Genomic DNA, 18,761 nt, shown 5'->3' with positions numbered 1-18,761 from the left:
TTTCACGTTAACTTATTTATGTACAATTATGAATCATTTTCATAAAATGCTCATAATTATGATTATAAAATTGTTGCGCTTTTATTAAGTAACTCTACGTCCATGTTAACTAAAAGTAAAAAACTTACTGCCCCCCCCCCCAACTGACAACTCATTGCCAAGTTACTTTCATCCAAAATTGCACTTTATTATTTTCCTTATGGTGGAAATTACTACCACAATATAGACCATTTTAGCATAAACTGACCAAGCTCGCTCTTTACATACAAAACTCTACAAAGCAGGGTGAATATTTAAAACTTAAAGTTCATTGTTAACAGATCGTCAAAGATTCACCCTTTCAACAACCTGCCGACTGAACTACTTATTTTAAGAGATAAGAGATGTCATAATAAAATATTATGTAGATTTTATAGAAATAGATTACACAAACCATTGACTCACAAAAAGTCGCTTAAACCGAACTTTTTATATGAATAAGCAAAGGGTGTTTTATTTGCGGTTACAAGTGATTTAAACAGGTGTTATTCATAATTGCATTTTTTAATCTTGTGTGAATGGACCTATACTTGAAGGGGCCAAGCATATAACGCATACTAGGCTACTTCGTTTAAAACTGCAACATATTTTTTGATTAAAGATAATTGGATGCTCTTGAAAATTAGGAGTTGGTATTCTCCTTTTTTGCTTACAAGCTTACAATTGCCATCCTATTTCGTTCTATAAAACATTCAAAGGCTTTTAAAACGTCAAATATATCCAAACCAAAACCGATATAACTTTTAACCCTATAAAATCCGCTACCGGTACAAACGGCCCAAAAAAGACAACCAATAAAAATAAAAAACTTTAAATTCAAACTCCATTGCAATAAATTATCATTCGTTCCACGGTTCCTCCATAAAAATAAAATGAAAATATACCAAATCGGGGCTAGGAATGAACTCAGACAAAGCACTATTGAACTTGTCTGAACTTGTTCCAAAAAAGCCAAGCACCTGTTTGAGATGCCACCTGTAGAATATTTTAAGGCTTTCAAAGGAGTTCTCTTAAAAACTGGGCAAGTGCGAGTCGGACTTGTGACTCTAATCTTGTACGATTTTGTGAAAGAATGATCAGATTCAAATTTGAGACTGTACAATCAGTACATTGCTTGGAGTGGATGGAGTTTTTGCCGGTTCTTTTCCATAAGAATGACAGTTTGGAACCGTGGTAGAGTCATAATTATAACGTTTTGAAATGCCTGGAAAACTACTTGAGATAAAAACTTTTGATTATGATTTTTTGATTTTCCTTAACCTCATTTCTTATTTTATTATTTGTTGTTACATCAGCAGATGTACGGAAATGTATCATGATAGGATAGACTTTGGTGACAGACGAACAGAAAAAGGAGTGTTAATAATGAGTTCCGTTTTTACCCTACAGGTACGGAACCCAAAACATTTGGTAGAACAGTTTTGTACGGGACACGCTTATATATTTTTTTTGTAAAAGTATTGATTTACTCTCGCTTCGTTTTTATTGTTGTTGTCCATTTTTGTGTTAATAATACATTATGATGTGTTTTGTATTGTTTTTCTTGACTTAAGAATATTAAATGAGGTTTTTATGAGTACAATGAACGGTTAAGACTACTGTCAAAAGTTTGTTTGTATTGTTCGTAAGATTTCTTTGATGTTTCCATATTCTATTGATTAAGTTTATTTTAATTAATAATTTTACTGTTAAAGGCCCTTAAATCTTGTTTTTTCGAACTCTACTTTTATTCTATAACACAATTTGGTCAATTTTTGGTGTCGTCGCAGTAGGGGTGTTAACTTTACCTGCGTTTGATTAAAAAAGGGTTCCGTCAACGTGATGTGGTGACACGATTGGCAAAGACTACGAAGCACTATCATAATTTGTTAAGAAGAGAGTTAGCTAGCTTTGAATATATGGCTAAAAGTAAAATGATATTTATTTTTATTTACTTGATGATCATTGAATTGATTTTTATCGATTATTTTAGATGTACGTTATTTGTGACTAGCTGGAAATCTGAAATGATATTAACTACTTTATAGAGATTTCAATCATTTTTCTAGGTAAGAAAATTTTAGCATTTGCACGCAGAAAGGCAGAATTTAGTACAGCCAGTTACTTTCGATTTTTTTTATATTAATCCATTATGCATAAATAAAGTAGGTATTTAATCTTTTAAAAGCAGGTACTTTAAAAAAATCCAAATTAAATAAATGTATCTCAACAGAGATATTAACTAGTACTAAAATAAGATTAAAATCCATTCTAATCATTTTAAACCAATAGCATTTAATAATTGAGATAAAACTCTACGAACACTAGCAACAAATAGAACAATATCAAGGGCTCTATTTATGTTGGTCGTAAAAATAAGTTAGTTTAACAAATTACAATCTAAAGCGGTTGTCCAATTTAATCAGAACGAATTGTTTACGTTTATTCGAATTGTAATCAGTTTGAATTTTAATGCGCCTTTGAATAATTTAATTATTATTCTACAAGTAACAGTCCAAATTTTCTTTCGTTATCTTAAGAAAATAGAAGAAATTATTGTTAAAAATGCTTTAGAATGAAGTTAAAAAATAATTACAAGAGCAAAAAGCCAACGACACGCGGTATTCCCAGGCGGTCACCCATCCAAGTACTAACCGCGCCCGATGTTGCTTAACTTCGGTGATCGGACGAGAACCGGTGTATTCAACGTGGTATGGACGTTAGCGAATGTAGAGTCAAATTTAATGTGTATATTCATTTTGTTTGTTTACTTCTTAATAGAATAAAATATGTAGAGTGCCGTATTTTTTGAAGTACGTGTATTAAAGATGCTGAAGATTTTCATTGCTTAATACCACTGTAAAAAAGAATAGTTTATCATTAAAGCGGCAGCCAAATATTTTCACTTTTAGTTCCAATAATCTTAATATTAACACAAAGTAAGATTGTTTTATTTGATACATTCTCCTTATTTATAACCCTGTAATTCGGAACAGAATTCACAGGTGCAAAGTTTAACAATTACTCTAGCATAATAGGCAATTAAAATGTCGTATGTTAATTTTGCAACAAGTTAAATTTTTTCGCTACTGATATTTTATCATGTACTTCATAATTTTAGGATTCATTATGTAATGTTATCCGTTTTTAACTGTTTATCGCTTGGAGCTCGCGTAAAACTGACCTTGACTCAAAATAAAACGTATCTAACTAAATTTATCATAGTAAACGAAAAGTTCAGCTTTGCTATCGCCAACGTCCATACCACGTTGAATACACCGGTTCTCGTCCGATCACCGAAGTTAAGCAACATCGGGCGCGGTTAGCACTTGGATGGGTGACCGCCTGGGAATACCGCGTGTCGTTGGCTTTTTTGCTTTTTTATTAACTATTTATTTTATATCAAGTAAATATATTTTTTATAATAATCTTCTGTCCTTAAAACTTAGAACGGTTCTACTTTTTCCTGTCTGTAAATCATTTCTGTATTGGTGTTTAAAGTCTATGTTCATGATAATTAGCGTTTCTTGAGATATTTTAGTTTTAGAAATAGGTTCTAATTTGACAAGGTAACCGAAGGCTACGGATCTTTCGGCGGGCCGGTACAGCTAATATTATTGATCAAAGTACCAGCACTATAATTCAAATATTAGTTCTCATTGCTGACGACATTAGCTCTTAGTAATAAATCTGACTTAACCAGAATTCGAGCGCCAAGCACAAGTATGGTTGACAAAGTGCTAATTTTGAACATAAATAGACCAAAATTAACATACAGACGGAGTCATAAATTAGACGCATTAAACTTGCAAGCAGTTGTATTATTTATAGAGAAATGTACTGGAATACTTTTAGTTTAACCAGCTGGTGCTTTTAATGCTAGTCTTGCTTCATCTACGTAGCGATGTTATGAATCTTGGGAAGGCAAATAACGACAATTATCATTGGAGGTTTTTCGTGATACGCTCTACAAATCACATTTTTTGAACGCAAATAAAATGCACCCTAAATGATACACCCCATTTTTTCTTTCACACAACGCCATCTAGTTTCAAACTGAGCAAGCTTTTATTATGAGTACTAGACAACTGATAATCTTGCTTATTTATTTATAAGTACGTTTATCCGTATATTATGGTTATGTGTCTGAACTAAATACATTCCTATTATAGATAAATTACACCCAAACACAGAAGTGTCAATGTCATGAAGCTGTGTTAAAGTATAGGACTCTAAAAAGACACTCCAAAAACTCTGCAAAACTGATTTCGCCCAATATTTCCGTTGGATATTTGGTTGGTTGCTGGATTGTGGCAATAAAAACAGTATAATAACCGTCGGAATTATTTCGCATTGATAAATAACGTTTTGTGTTATATTCTAAAAACAGAAAAAATATTTTTGATTCACAATTTCCTTAAGTTTTTGTCATCATTTTGAATATTCATTAATTACAGTGATGTTGTTCATTGTATAGTTTTGAATATTGTCTTTATCATGTTTATTAAGAAACACCAACAAGAGATATTTCTTGCTCTACATTTGGAACTCACATTTTTTATTGACCTATCAGTTCCAGTAAATTATTCTCATAACTTTCACTTTAACTTCTCTGTCTGCTTTCAAGTACTTTAATTCTCAATCGAACATCAATGAGACATCAAAACTATTATTTCTTGATTACCTATCCCTTAAAAAACTCAATACAATCGTCAGCCGATAGTGACAATGCCGACGGCAATATTCCCTTTGACAAAATAAAAAAAAATCTCAAAAACTGCTGAACCGTTTCTTTCCACTTCAATTGTAATCGAAAATACGTCAAAACCGTGACTTACTTTCTGAACAAATTTATACTTACCATTCAGAAAATACATGAAGACGATGACATCTGTTGCTTTGGGATAAAATACATAGAAATTTGGGGTCTAATAGACGCAAAACACAATTTGGTGTTTTAGACCACACTGTTTATAAAGTGAATTTTGCTTTCTTATTCGGTGAAGTAATTTTTACAAGTATATTGACTTCTCAATAGAGTACGCCTCTAAAGGAATCCTTACTTAAAAATATAATCTTTGTGACAACTAATTAATGCAAGTCAAACAATGAGTATCAAATGCAAAATAAGTCATATCTCAAAATTTCAAGTCCATGAATTTAAAACTTTAATTATTTTAAATAAAGGAACATTTTTGCTTGTTCACATTCCACCAATAAGTCCGGCAATTGATTCCTCATTATGCATGCTATTAGTTTCATATGCATGTTACGCATTTCATTTATAGATTTCGATTTCTTCGTCCACGATCCGTCCAGTTGCCATTGATTTTCGCTTTCAATTGTCGAGTGTTTTGCATCGAGTCCATTGCCAACCTGAGTAATGGTGTAATCTATGACTTCTTGGCGATGTATTATTTTATTTTGCTTTGTTTCTTTGTTGTTTTCTATACTTAAAATTCTACTAAGAATATAGATCTAATCTTGTTGGTCTAAGCATTAGTGTCTCTATTTTTTTGTCTTATAGGAATACGAATTCCATTTTTTCGTTGATTACTTGATGGAACTTTTTTGAGCTATTTCTTGGTCAGATATTTATAGTTATTCCAATGTAAGAAAAATTTAAAATAACCCTTTTTTTTTGAAATTTTGATTTAGGACCGATTTTATCGGAACAAATAGAAATATTGTTTGCATATGAAGTTCATGACTTGGGCCGTGCCGATTCGTGACTGCGACCACGATTTAGAGCGTGCCAAGTTTACGTCCCGCCAAGCTTGAACTAGTTCATGTTTCTCGTAACGTTTTGAACTTATATAGGCTTGTGAGCAGAATTCTAAGGCCCTATAGTTGAGTATATGAAGTAAACCGTTAACAGTATTTATCTGCACGTCACTTAACATTAAACACAATTTTTCTATGACTAACTTGTTCTTTCTTTACTATTTAAATAATTTTAATTTCCTCTATTATATCTTAATTTTCCTTATCTAACACAAAAGCTTCAATTTTATCATTTTCCACTACACTGACATGAATTTCATCCATAGAACCATTTACACCAAATATACAATATCCAATGTCAATATTTGCTTCGGTATAAAAAGTAACGCAGCAATTATCACTGCTAAGTGTAAATACCCATATTACAGGCATAACAAGTGTTGTATTTATCCTGTCTCTGCATTTCTGAACTAGTCGGAACATGTCCCGGTGATGTAGTATAAACAAGAGATATTTTTGACTTGATCGACGAAAGCTTTGGACTCTGTTTGCGCTGTGTTATCATTTGTGGCGCTTAGTTTTTTATCTGCTTCATTTAATTTTGTTACTCGTTTATTTTTATCGTTGGGGTGTTTTTTTTATATCTGCCTTGTTTTTGTTTTTTTATTTTGTGTCATAATTTCTCGACTTCATTTTTGTTTATTAACCCTACTTTTACTGATTTTTTTTTTTAATTATCCCTGTACCTAATTTCACTGTATTTTTTAAGCACTTGTACTCTTGTTGAATATTTCAGTTAGATGGTTGGTGTACGACAGTATTTGAGGTTAAGGTCGCAAGTCAGAAAAAAACATGAGTAAGTTTTACAAAATAATATTTATTTCACAATATTATTATTACCCCATTAAATGATTGGGAGGAAAAAATAACACAATCCAGGCTATACGATTCGATTACATGTTGTTCTTATTTAGAGTAGGTAGGTACGTGTAAATAGTTATAAAGGCTTAGTAAGAAAAAATCACAAACATTTAAATGCAATATTTACAGGTCAAATTATTAATCCTATATCGTTTATACAAATTAGGAAACAATGTAATTTTTTTATAAGTTTTTTTACACTTTTTAGAAACAGAACATAGTTTTTAAACAAATTATGGCTTTAACAAAATATTAAATTCACCTGATATTTACAGATACACTAAATTAAAATTTTCATACATAAATCGTATTAAGGAAATATTTTAGCAATAGTTTTCCTTTTAAGATTTTTCAATAGCTTTTTGCTTTCATAAGCTTCCATATTTCTTTACGATTTCGTATAGTATTTAACTAATATTTGGTCTCTAATCGATTCGAATGAAAATTAATTAAATGAAAACGAATTCTATTTATGACTATCGAAATTATTTGGAACTAAAATTATAATTGAGATCTATATACGTGGCTTAGAAAAAGTATGTTATTAATATTTCTTAAGTTTACCATCGAAATTAATTGGAATAAATTAAACTAGATTTAAATGAATCTAAAATTGATAAACAAGAGATCAAATGGAAATGTAACTAAATCAAAAAACTTAACAACACTAAAATAATTAAATTAATTACAAATCACCTGTCTTTGTAATCACTGGTAAAATTATTTTGTAAAATGCGGCAGAAATTATTGGCGAAAGCACTTAAGAACAAATCTATAGAAAAATATTTTCGCACGATAATAAACATTTTATTAAATGCACGACATAAAAAAATATAATTATTTTTCAGAATCCCTGAGGCGTTTTGTCGAACTTCACTCAAATTTGAAAAAAGCAAAATTCATTTTAAAAAGCGGAATAAATGTTAGAATTGCAATGTCGAATTATATTGAGCTGTGGAGCCACCTCAATTTAATTCGGAAGTAACCACCATTTACAATTTAAGTGCAGTTGGACACAACATCTCTTCCAGAACAAATAGGCACAAAATAAAATACGGATGGACTTAAAAATACGTAACAACAGTCCAGACCTGCTTTGCAGTATCACTGTCAACAATACTTATCTAATACAATCTTCATTTTATCTGATGCTATTGAAGAGGGACGACGCGAGGGATACTTTGATGATGGCCACAACCATCACTAGGTTGACGATGTAGGTCGAATTGCATCTTAAGTGGTAAGGTGGTGTGTTATGCTCACGAGGACACTCACCTCGCCTATTGTCCTGGACTTCTTGGCCAGGCTGTCGTGATACCAATATGTGGCACAGAACTTCGTACAGCTCGGCTAGGAGCCGGTTCAGCCGCGAAAAGTTCTCCTCAGTTGCCTCTCTCTCACTCGGCAAGTTGAATGCTATAGCCATCTTTGTCTTTCGCTACGTCTTTTTCTACGGAAGAAGCGTGGACAGATAGCTGTTTGTTTGTTATGCATAAATGCTGTGTGCCTATTTGTTTAAAGCTCCTCTCCGCTTTTGGATCCAATTCTTCAGTTTTAGAAAAATTTTGATTCAGTCAAAAAATTACTTCCCACTTTCAATCTCAGTCTTCCAAAATTATTTTATCGTCAAAAATGTTATTTTCTGATCAGTCATAAAAAATTTCAAGACGTACAAAAATGTTCTCAGCAAAAATTCTCGAAAGTCAATTGTGCGAAAATATCACTTGAAAGTTCACTTTGACACACGAATGGCACAGGGTCCGAAATAAATAATACTACACAGTTCAATTTGGTGGTAATGAGATCACAAGTAAAGTTCCGACCTCAACAGTTCACAAGTTCACAAAAAGTTTTTGCCGCAAAATACTCGTGCGGTACATTGTCCGTAAATCACTCGCAATTTAGGTATAACCAGCGCACGGTCGATGACACAATCGCGCTAACTAACGCACTATGCATCGCTGCGGCTAACCGATGTAAACAAACTGACTTCGCACACCGCTCTACAAAAGAGGTCGACAGACGACTATTGCACGTGCGGCCGGCGCGGAAGCGAATCGTGTAATAAGGGATAATACTTCGTGCACATCATTGCCTCGCTCGGCGCGTCCCCTGTGTTGGTGTGGTGCATAACGTGTGCACACACGCACACTAACGAAACCCATTTGATTATAAATAGTGGAACGCACGGTAGCACGCTCCCTTCGCACTCTACTACTACAATCAACGTCGACACCACTCTCCCCGTCCCTTTCCCCCTCTCCGATGCTACATACACGTGTCTCTTTTCACACAGGTTACATCACGTTACAACAGCGATCGACAAAGTGTAGTTCTCTCGTTTCGATGACACAAATCCGTCCCTTTGTGGAAAGGGAAGAGAGGATAGTGTTCATTTTGGATTTTGGTTGTAGAAAGCGCGGCAAAGTGAACTGGCCAATCAGGAGTCGTGTTTAGTATGGGGTGAGGTGACGTAAGAATGGAGGACTCGCTACGGCGGGGTTGTTAAACGGAAAGCGTTCACTCGACCACGGGCTCTCGCCGCAAACTTAGTATATCTCGTTTCGCGATATTTTAACTGCTCTTTGTTCAGGAGATACACGTAAACTTGATCCTGATAGTCTCGGCACTGTGACAGGAGTTAGCGCGTGTGTTTTATTATTAGTAATTATTACGTATGTAAAAGCGTTATAAAATTGTTTTAATGGCCGCGGTTTTGCCATACGCGTTGGTTTGTGAAATCCGAGGTGCTTTTTTAGGTTTATTAGCGTTTAGGGTCGAGTGAAACCTTTGTTTAGATTGACTACCGGCAGTTAAATTGATAACCAATGTTACATTAAATGGTAATACTTAACGCCCGATTGCGTGATTTTATTTATCTTTGTGTTTGTTTTCGAAGTGATTTAGATTGTTTAAAAGCAGTTTTTTTTTTAGTTTGATATCCATTTCTTTATTTTTATCGTAAATACGACTTTACTAGCTCGGCAAAAGTTTATGTGAAACATTTTAAAAATAGTTTTGTACTTATCTCGCGATTAATTTTCGGTTCGAAAAAATGGTTGAGATATGAGAAAGCGAAATGTATGATTTTCAGGTATCTACAGTGCAGTGAAAAAGGCTAAGTATACCAACACACAAAAATCACACTTTACAAGATCGTGGAAAAAATATTAAAATACACTACACCAAAATATTTTTGAGGATGCAGACACAAATTCAGACTAATTTTAAAACAGATCACAAATTAAAAATTATTTGAGCCTATTTAAAAAAAAACTTACTTCAACACCTGACGATAAAAATCTATACTAAGCCACCACAATACTAAATTCACACCACTGCCTTCACCAAACACTAAATATAAACTAAAACGACATATCTAAGGTTTTCGACACTGCCGTAATATTAGTCATAGCAAACAAAGTCACTCCAAGGACTACGGATGATTCCTGACTCATTTTTTATATAAATTTAATTGCACGACCGCACATCTTGGGAAATTAAAGGCTCAACCAAGCGTTAAAGGTTTTTCGAACAATGTCTCACTTATGTTCTGGAATTATAAGGATGAAACAATTATGGAAGACATGGATTTAAGAGCAATCATGTAATTTTTGTATCTCTATGAAAATGGTGAGAAAATTTACTCACTGCTTTGAGCTATCACCTAATTCTAATAAATGATTGAAAAATCTCTATCAGGGACCTAGGTAAAATTACTAATGAAGAAATTTTATTCGGGAAAATAGCGATTCAAGAAAAAGCATTTTTCCACTCCTAACATAGATTAATAACTTAGAATACTTAAGCTTTGATCTCTAGATAATTAAGTACTTCAGATATAATTAACGCTTTAATTCATTTGCCGATAAAATTAATTATTATTATATTATGAATTAATTCTAAACCAGTAGCACTTACAACTTTATAAATATTAGCAATCTAGTCGGTAAGTGCTAAACGATTAAATTAAACGTGATGGGATATTAAGATTAAGCAAATAATGTCTGGTTTGACGACTCATTAGCCAAGACCAAAGAAATTAATGAGGCAAGGTTTAATGAACAAGTAAATATTGTTGATGATGATGAAAAAAAGTCTAAACGCTCAAAGCCAGATCAAATTACAGATACTCAAAGTTCAATGAATTATCAAAAAAACAAGCTCAAATTTGTTCTTAACTTTTAACACAATCCAAAAGATTTAAATTCCCAAAATAATTTTGGCAACACAAATGTCTCTATTTTCGGTTCGGATCATGAATTTGAAAATCATGAACCATACATTGTACACTACAAAGTAAATCATAATCCTGTATAACCTCCCAATGAATTACAACCTTCTAAACATAAAGTTAAACACCTTAGTGCCGATAAAGCAAGTTCAAACGTGTTCAGTGAAGCGATCGAATGACTTAACATATCGAAAGTAGGTCACGCAAGAGATGACTAAGTAAGTTGCTATGAAAGAATACGTGATACAACTTATGAGTTGATCTCATGAAGGGTAAACGTGTAATTACCAATTATGAACAGGTCGATAACTATTAATTAAATCACTTCTTTGTTGTTTGTTGAACATATTTCAGTGAATGCTTCAATAAATGATACAGTTTGGATGGAGCAAAATATTTTAAAGACGATGAAAAAGAATTGGATTTATTTAATGCATTTAAAACAACTATGAATACAATTGAACATAAAAGACAAACGTCACATATAGCCAATAGAATACCCGTTATTAAGTTACAACTGGACTAACTGTTTACAATGGACTCACATATAAAACTATAGCATGACTCATGTCAATAGATGGCGTTAGTGGTTCTCCGCGAAAGAATTTCGCAAGGGCTAACACGAATGAGGGGTGAGATTTGAAATCATGGTCGTGACTAGCTGATGGTATTGCTGTAAAATATTTTTTTACTAGAATGTAGTTGTTCATTTTTTTATCAATATTCAAACAAGTATTAAATGATTGTAGAGTTAATAATTACATTAAATACGAAATAGAGTGCTGTCATTACGATACGTAGAAGCGTGTGCAAATGGAGTAATTTTGTTTGGTACACTGATAAATTTGTTACAATCAAATAATATGAACATAAAATTTTATAACTCAAAGGTAGTGTATAATAAATATTAAAATTGATATGAATGCATAATGCGGTAATGGGAAAGAGGTATAAATTCGTGTTAATGCGATTGACAACCGCTACTGTAATGGTCGCCAGTCCAAATGCAACTTTATACGAGATAGGGCTCAAAATATAATAGTAAGCGGGAATTTAAAATATATTATTTCATTATAATTTTATTCTTGAAACAAAAGGACTCCTGCATTTCCGACATCAAGCCTCAAGGACAAGCATTCGTGGATCGCACAAATGCTATACGCAGGGAACCCACGATACGAACGCTCTTAGTTGGTTAGGAGAGTATACACAATAGTCAAGAATTGATTGTGTTATAAACTTTAGAATTCTAGACTACAAAGAGGAGAGTAGAGTCATTCGAGTTTTTTTCAATACTACCATGTTGCCTAACAAAAGGACGCTACAAACTATAAAAATCTACAAATTCAAATTTAATATAATAGTTATCTTCTTAACTTTCATTTTTTTAGACAAGCTTTCACAATCACAGAAAGAAGAAATCCAACCAAAATGGAAAAAATAGAGTTTCATTTTTCATCGTAACAATTTTACTGCAGACGCTTTATTTTTAAGTTTAAACCACACTCAGACCACTACAAAGGGCAATCAGAACGGGCCCAAAGCCGTGAAATCGGACAGTAGCTGCCACGGTGGATTACAATTTAAAACCAAATCGGGACTCCTTGGTCAAAGTGTAAAAGCGAAGATAACACAATCAATCTTTTTGGACGAAAATGGTGTCGGAGTTTATGTTGATCATGTTTATATTATGGATAGAAGAGTGAAACACATACTCGATCAAGTAAATATTGTTATATAGAGTTATACTGCAGTCAATGGCTATGTTGGAGAGACAAATCTTGAAATCAGTAACATGCAGTTCTAGGACATGCTAGGTTGAGATGTAGCTAGTTGCATCCCGAAGTGTTACCCGCATCCTTCATTTTGCTATTGGCTGTAGCGTGATGCTCATAGTTTATCTCGATAAATGAAAGGTTCATCAGATGAAATAAAATAAAGCTCATGTAATTCGAGGGATTTACTATTAACTTTTTTTTTTCATCAAATAATCTAGCTGTAATTTGATTTTACATTACTTCTATCTTCATTTCAGGACTCCTTCAACTTTATTTTAGTATCCATTTTTACTTTATAGGTTATAATTTTAAAACTACAATTATCTACTTCCTCTTTTAGTAGTGATAATTATAAAGCGATTACACGGTAAGATTTTAATATATTTTTTATACTTTTCTCATGTCTTTCAATTAAATCGAATTTGATGAGTGTCATGCTATTTCTAGTTTCCAAGTGGCAATTGGTAGCTGGTTTCATTATAAAATTCGCTATACTTGGTTCATAAATCTTTGATATAACATAAAATTGATATACCGACTTTTTATACTTAAATGATATAACTGTTCACTCATGTATCTATCGGGATTGGCAAAAACACTGGAAGCATGGAGATGACGGTTCAAATCGTAATGATTTCCATACATATTAAATATTTAAGCGTCATTTATTTACATTTACTATTCTATAAAGTTTCAGCGGCCCGCAGTAAGATTATTATAAAATATTATTTAAATAGGACATGGTTCAAAAACTACCGAGTCATCATATTAAAACCTTCTCATCGTCATCGGCCTAGACTTTTCCTAACTATGTTGGGCTCGGCTTCCAGTCTGACCGGATTCAGCTAAGCACTAGTTTTTTAGAAGGAGCGACTGCTTATCTAACCTCCTCCACCCAGTTACCTGGACAACACGATACCCTTTGGTACAACTGGTTGTCAGACTTTTCAAGCTTCTGACTACCTTTAACGACTATCAAAGGTGTCGGAATAAAAGTCAGAACCCACAATTTAACGTGCCTTCCGAAACACGGAGGAACTCGTTATGACAAAGATAGTCACCCTTTTACGGACCAACCGCGTCAAGCGTAGCTTAACCTGTGATCGATTCACTTATGCGGTTATATCTTAGCCACGATCTTTTCTAAAATAATATAAAAAGCTTCTATAATCATAAATTCCTTTTTATCAGCATTGATTGACCCTCTAATTGATTGAGTGCGTATTGATTGGTATAACGCCGGGGGCACATTGGCGTGAAATAGTTGCAAATAACACTTGCATACTAGCAGTTAGGACTCGAAGGGGAGAAACCAATTTACGAGCCGTTGTTTGATGGGCTGTTCTTGTCTGGTATTAATTACGTTTTTAACTCTATATGCACAATGTTGTACTATATTTGAAATAACTTTGTTGTTTTTGTTTAATTGTACATGCACTTTATACTGAATTGAAAATAAGGTGGTTACGTTAAAATTAGAAATTATTGTGTTTTTTTCTATGCCGTTCTATCTGATATTGTCGTACAAGAAAACCTCTTTGCAGGCATATCGTCGTTTTACACAATCCATGCATCTTGTCTTTGGTCGTCCTCTTTCCCTATATCCATCTACACCCATACTCAACACCTTCCTCACCACATGATTCTCATTCCTCCGCATAACATGCCATAACAGCCGATAACATAACATAACAGCCGAGCGCCACGTAGTTTTTCTTACTCTTTCTCATGTTATTTTGCTAAAGGTATAAAATACTTACGGTAAAACTAATCTGTGAATCAAGGCAGGATAACTAACGTCCATTTGGTGAACGATGAAAGAAGAAGAACTATTCACACAATTAATTGTAGAGCCTTGTAGTCCTCGCTCAAAAGCAGTATATTCCTGTCAGACATCAGGTGTCCGTTGACTGAGTTACTGCCAAAATATATTGCCATTAAATTTAATTGTGTCCCAATGTACAGCCTATCACCGTGTTGACTTATTGCCAATTAATTGGACCCACTTAAGAGTTATGGCTGAATTGTAGTTGTATGATTTATTGGTTATTTTTGTTTTGATAGGACACGTCATCTACAATTGCATTTCGAAGGTAGATGTTATTTTTTTTAAACTCGTATTTCCTTAGGTGCTTTAAAAGAGTTATGGTTGTATTTTAATGTTTGTATGAATGCTATTTTGTTATTTTGTTCAGGGTTCCTGTACAAAAAGGGTAAGAACGGAAGCCTTATTACTAAGGCTCCGCTATTCCGTATTTCATAAACCGTAATAGCCTTTACTTGAAAATGGAGTTAAGCCATTAATAATTATGTGCTTTACAAAATAACTTTAAATATCTAATACATTTTTTTCTGGGAGAAATTGATAAAAAAACATAAGTATGATGGCTGTAAAACATATTTGAGTAACTCTACATCAAAAAACTGCCTGTACCTCTATGTTTTCCGTTCGCATCAGCAGGGGTGACTGCAACTATTAAATACCGGACCAGGATTAAACTATGCATGTTAAACAACCCCCTTTTCAATCATGCCAGCTTACATGATGGATATGAAATAGTTTTCAGCAGACATTGTGTCAACACAACAAATTACAGTATCGGTGTTTTGAATTTATTGGGGAGGATGGAGAGAGGTTTTGGGTAAAATAAAATTATATATAGGTAAATTATAAAGTATCTAGTTCAGTTCTGTTAAGTGTATAATTAGTTTTTATTTAAAAACAACTCTAAGGAATTTTATGCTCATGTCCGAAGGGCTTTTCAAACATTCAAGTTTCATGCACAGAGACACCTAGACATCGTTTAACACTCGCGTAACCAACGAACTTCTTTCTAGCTGAGGAAGAGACGTCATTTGTGATCAAACGTGACGCCGAACTGCAAAATTTAAAAAGATATATAATTTAGAATACCAAAGAAAAAAATCATATTGAATCGAGATTTGAAAATGATCGAGACTTGAAATTCTACAGTGAAGTTCTTATTAAAAATCTCGTAACTCTACACGCCAAAAACACAGTACTCCACTCTGGCCATAAATCACAAAACGTTAAAAAACTTTAAACCCAGTTCGAAATTTAAAATTGAATTGAAAAAAGTCGTTGGTCAACCTGACTGGACACATGTCTACTGTTCAGTTAATAAATTGCAATCCGCGTGATGCGCGCAGATTAGCGCGCGGAAAGTTCAATGCACGGAGATTTATAGAGCTGTTGATACGTTACTCCTATATGGTGGTAAAAATGTATAAGCTGGTAAACATATTTTAAGATCTGGTTTTAAAAATCGGGAACATTAAAATTATTCGATAACTAGCTGTTACTCGCGACTTCGTCCGCGTGGTTAGAAGATATAAGTGATTGTGAGTATGATTTATATCTGCCCTGTTTTTTCCACATTTTCCATTGTATCTTCGCTCCTGTTAGTTGCAGCGTGATCGTATATAGCTTAATACCTTCCTCGATGAATGGTCTATTCAACATAAAAACATTATTTTTCAATTTGAACCAGTCGTTTCTGAGATAAGCGCGTTCAAACAAACTCTTCAGCTTTATATATTAGTATAGATATAAAGAAAGAAAGAAAGAAAAAACTGTTTAGTACTTTAATTTTACTTAAAGTTTAATTAGGATGTAATGTACTTGTTATTAAAATATTATATTTTTCAAGGAACATCGACTAATGGGCATATAATGAATAGCGAGGATTAACAGCTAAAAATCCCACACTAAACCATTACAGGAAAGTCTTAAATGGACGTCGGGAACCAATTAAATATGTAATAATCTAAAATATCCATTTGTCTCTACTTTGAAAACTTTCTTAATGTACTCTCACTTTTAAATTTATGATCACACTAAAACAGTCACAAACACACTACCACGAACTCTACAAACTCCTCTTAATCTGGTACACTTAGTAGGACGGTGTATCGCGCAATCGCACCTGTTATTTGAAATACATATTATTTACTAGTCTATGGTAAACCTATGGGTTAGCTTTATGGTGGCTTATTAGCAACATTTGCTCAACACTTTGTTACGCTACGTGAGTTTGAAGAAGAAAGCCGTGGGAATAGAAAATGAAAGTTTTGATGTAGGATCTAGTGTAAAAGGAAGTTATGGAAGACGTTGACCTGAAAGAATATAATTGCCGTAGTTCAAAGAATTAAATCCTTGTATCGCAGGAGGTTTTACAAACATTCAACTCTTATGCATAATATCTTTATGAATCAGACTCTGGACACATATTCGTGGATCACACTAATTCTTTTTTTGCGCGGAAATCAAACCAGAGACACGTTATACTCAAAGGCGATCCATGCAATCAAAATTAAAAAAAAAAACAATTAATTTATACAAAGAAAATGTGGTAATGTTTCTTTAAAAACTATTATGATGCTATTCTATAAATGCATTTCTAATACATTTAAACTAAACAGGAGTATCGTACTATCCAGTTTAAATTGGCCTACATGAAAAAAATAGACAATAATGTAAGAACTAACTTCAAAAATATATCACCCAAGAAACTTGTTCGAGACAATATTCTGGCTGCCTATACAGGTATCAGGTAAAAAAAGTTATGCCTTTTAAGGGTAGCTTAAAGGGTGAACCCATAAAAGTAATATTAGGGCAGTGGTCCAACTTTTGAAGCCTTATGAACCTGTTGATGCATGTTTTAACAAGTCACTTACTTTATCTACGAGTTTTGTTTATATTTATGAACTGTGCTGTGCTGAATACTTCAAGGTTTGAATTTGTTGATCTATGAAGTGTTTTGGCATACTTCAAGGTTTGAATTGTTTGTAAAATTATGAGCACCTGTCACGCCATTTCGAAGAAGGTGTTAAAAAATTAATTAGAACTTTGTAAAAATCTTAAACAAATAAGTATCATTGTGTTTGAGTATGGCAATCGGCGAAGCTTGGTTTCTATTATGAATGACAAATTCCTTGGCTGGTAAAAGAATTTCTGCAAGCCTTATCCACTCTTCAGAAAAATGATTTATCTTCTCTGAAATAATTGAAAGTCAAAATTACGTGTCAAAAATCCCTCAAGCGTTCTTAAGTACGTTGCAAAGTCAACACCTCAAGAAAATAAATCGGGCATCTGTTAAATGTCTTTTGACTAACTATTTAGTACTTCATACCCAAAACTTAACATATTGACACACAAGTGTCTAATTTTTCGCTACCAGAACACCTTATCTAAAATCCTTCCTCTATCTTCTCAAGTGGAACAACTCAACTTTTCAAGTTTTAACTAAGTTACAAGTTAAGTTAGTCAATAGTTATAAGATAACTATTAAAATACGAAATAGCCTCCGAAATCCATTGCCTACCTACTTTAGCAAAAAACTATCCACAGATGAGGCTCACAAAAAATGTAAACAAACCTTTTTTTGACACACCATTGGACATGTTGACTAGCCGATAACCTTTTTAGGGTAAAATGACCAGTTGTCGGTTACTAGTATAACATTATATAAGGTGGAGATATTATAGGAAGAGTATTATTAAGCTACAAATAGAAAACAGTCCTTCTAAAATTAAGTGAATATTTTAAGTAAAACAAAACGTAAATTATTAGCTTATTATAAAGATTTTCAGTCAGTAAATTTAATTTTTGTATCTGTATTACCGAAAGTATTCAGTAGCAGTTTTAATTTTGCAATACGACAGTTTCATTATATTTTAGCATATCAATGAAATAAAAAATATATTCAAGTTCTCTATAGCTGACAATAGTAACGTTCACCCTACACCCACAAAATTACAACGCAAAAGATTCGGAACCTCAACGTAAGTAAAAAAAATGGTTAAAAAAGATATAAGTTTGTAAAACCATTAACTGATAACATAACCATTAGACAAGTTAGATAAACTGAGTTATTGTTATTGAAATAAACTATTAAGTAACTGCGATAACTGCTAAATGAAGTGATTTCATTTGTTAAGTTACACAAGTAGTATTAATTGCTATTGTCCGGCGAGGCTCAAGCTCACTGCGTAGGTGTGTCCAAGAAGGATTTACTTGTGTAAAACTAAATAATATCCTTATAGAAAAACTATGTTAGAATGGT

The 18,761-nt window shown here is 33.1% G+C and overlaps 1 protein-coding gene and 2 non-coding genes across 3 annotated transcripts in view; 1 reads left to right on the top strand and 2 right to left on the bottom strand.

Annotated features, from left to right (window-relative positions):
* LOC113499458 overlaps positions 1 to 9,887 on the bottom strand; it is a 125,775-nt gene extending 115,888 nt beyond the window's left edge. Inside the window, exon 1 of the mRNA XM_026879943.1 lies at positions 7,939 to 9,887. Within this exon, the coding sequence (XP_026735744.1) occupies positions 7,939 to 8,089 (151 nt within the window). The 5' untranslated portion in view covers positions 8,090 to 9,887. The remainder of the gene's footprint in view (positions 1 to 7,938) is intronic.
* Positions 2,625 to 2,743, bottom strand: LOC113499733. Its single transcript, XR_003401129.1, has one exon. It is a non-coding gene; the product is annotated as a 5S ribosomal RNA (ribosomal RNA).
* On the top strand, positions 3,270 to 3,388 carry LOC113499738. Its single transcript, XR_003401133.1, has one exon. It is a non-coding gene; the product is annotated as a 5S ribosomal RNA (ribosomal RNA).
* Positions 9,888 to 18,761: the final 8,874 nt, after the last annotated feature.

This window comes from Trichoplusia ni, chromosome 12 (genome assembly GCF_003590095.1).
Source record: "Trichoplusia ni isolate ovarian cell line Hi5 chromosome 12, tn1, whole genome shotgun sequence".
Classification (NCBI taxonomy): domain Eukaryota; kingdom Metazoa; phylum Arthropoda; class Insecta; order Lepidoptera; family Noctuidae; genus Trichoplusia; species Trichoplusia ni.
This window is presented reverse-complemented; position numbering and strand designations above follow the sequence as displayed.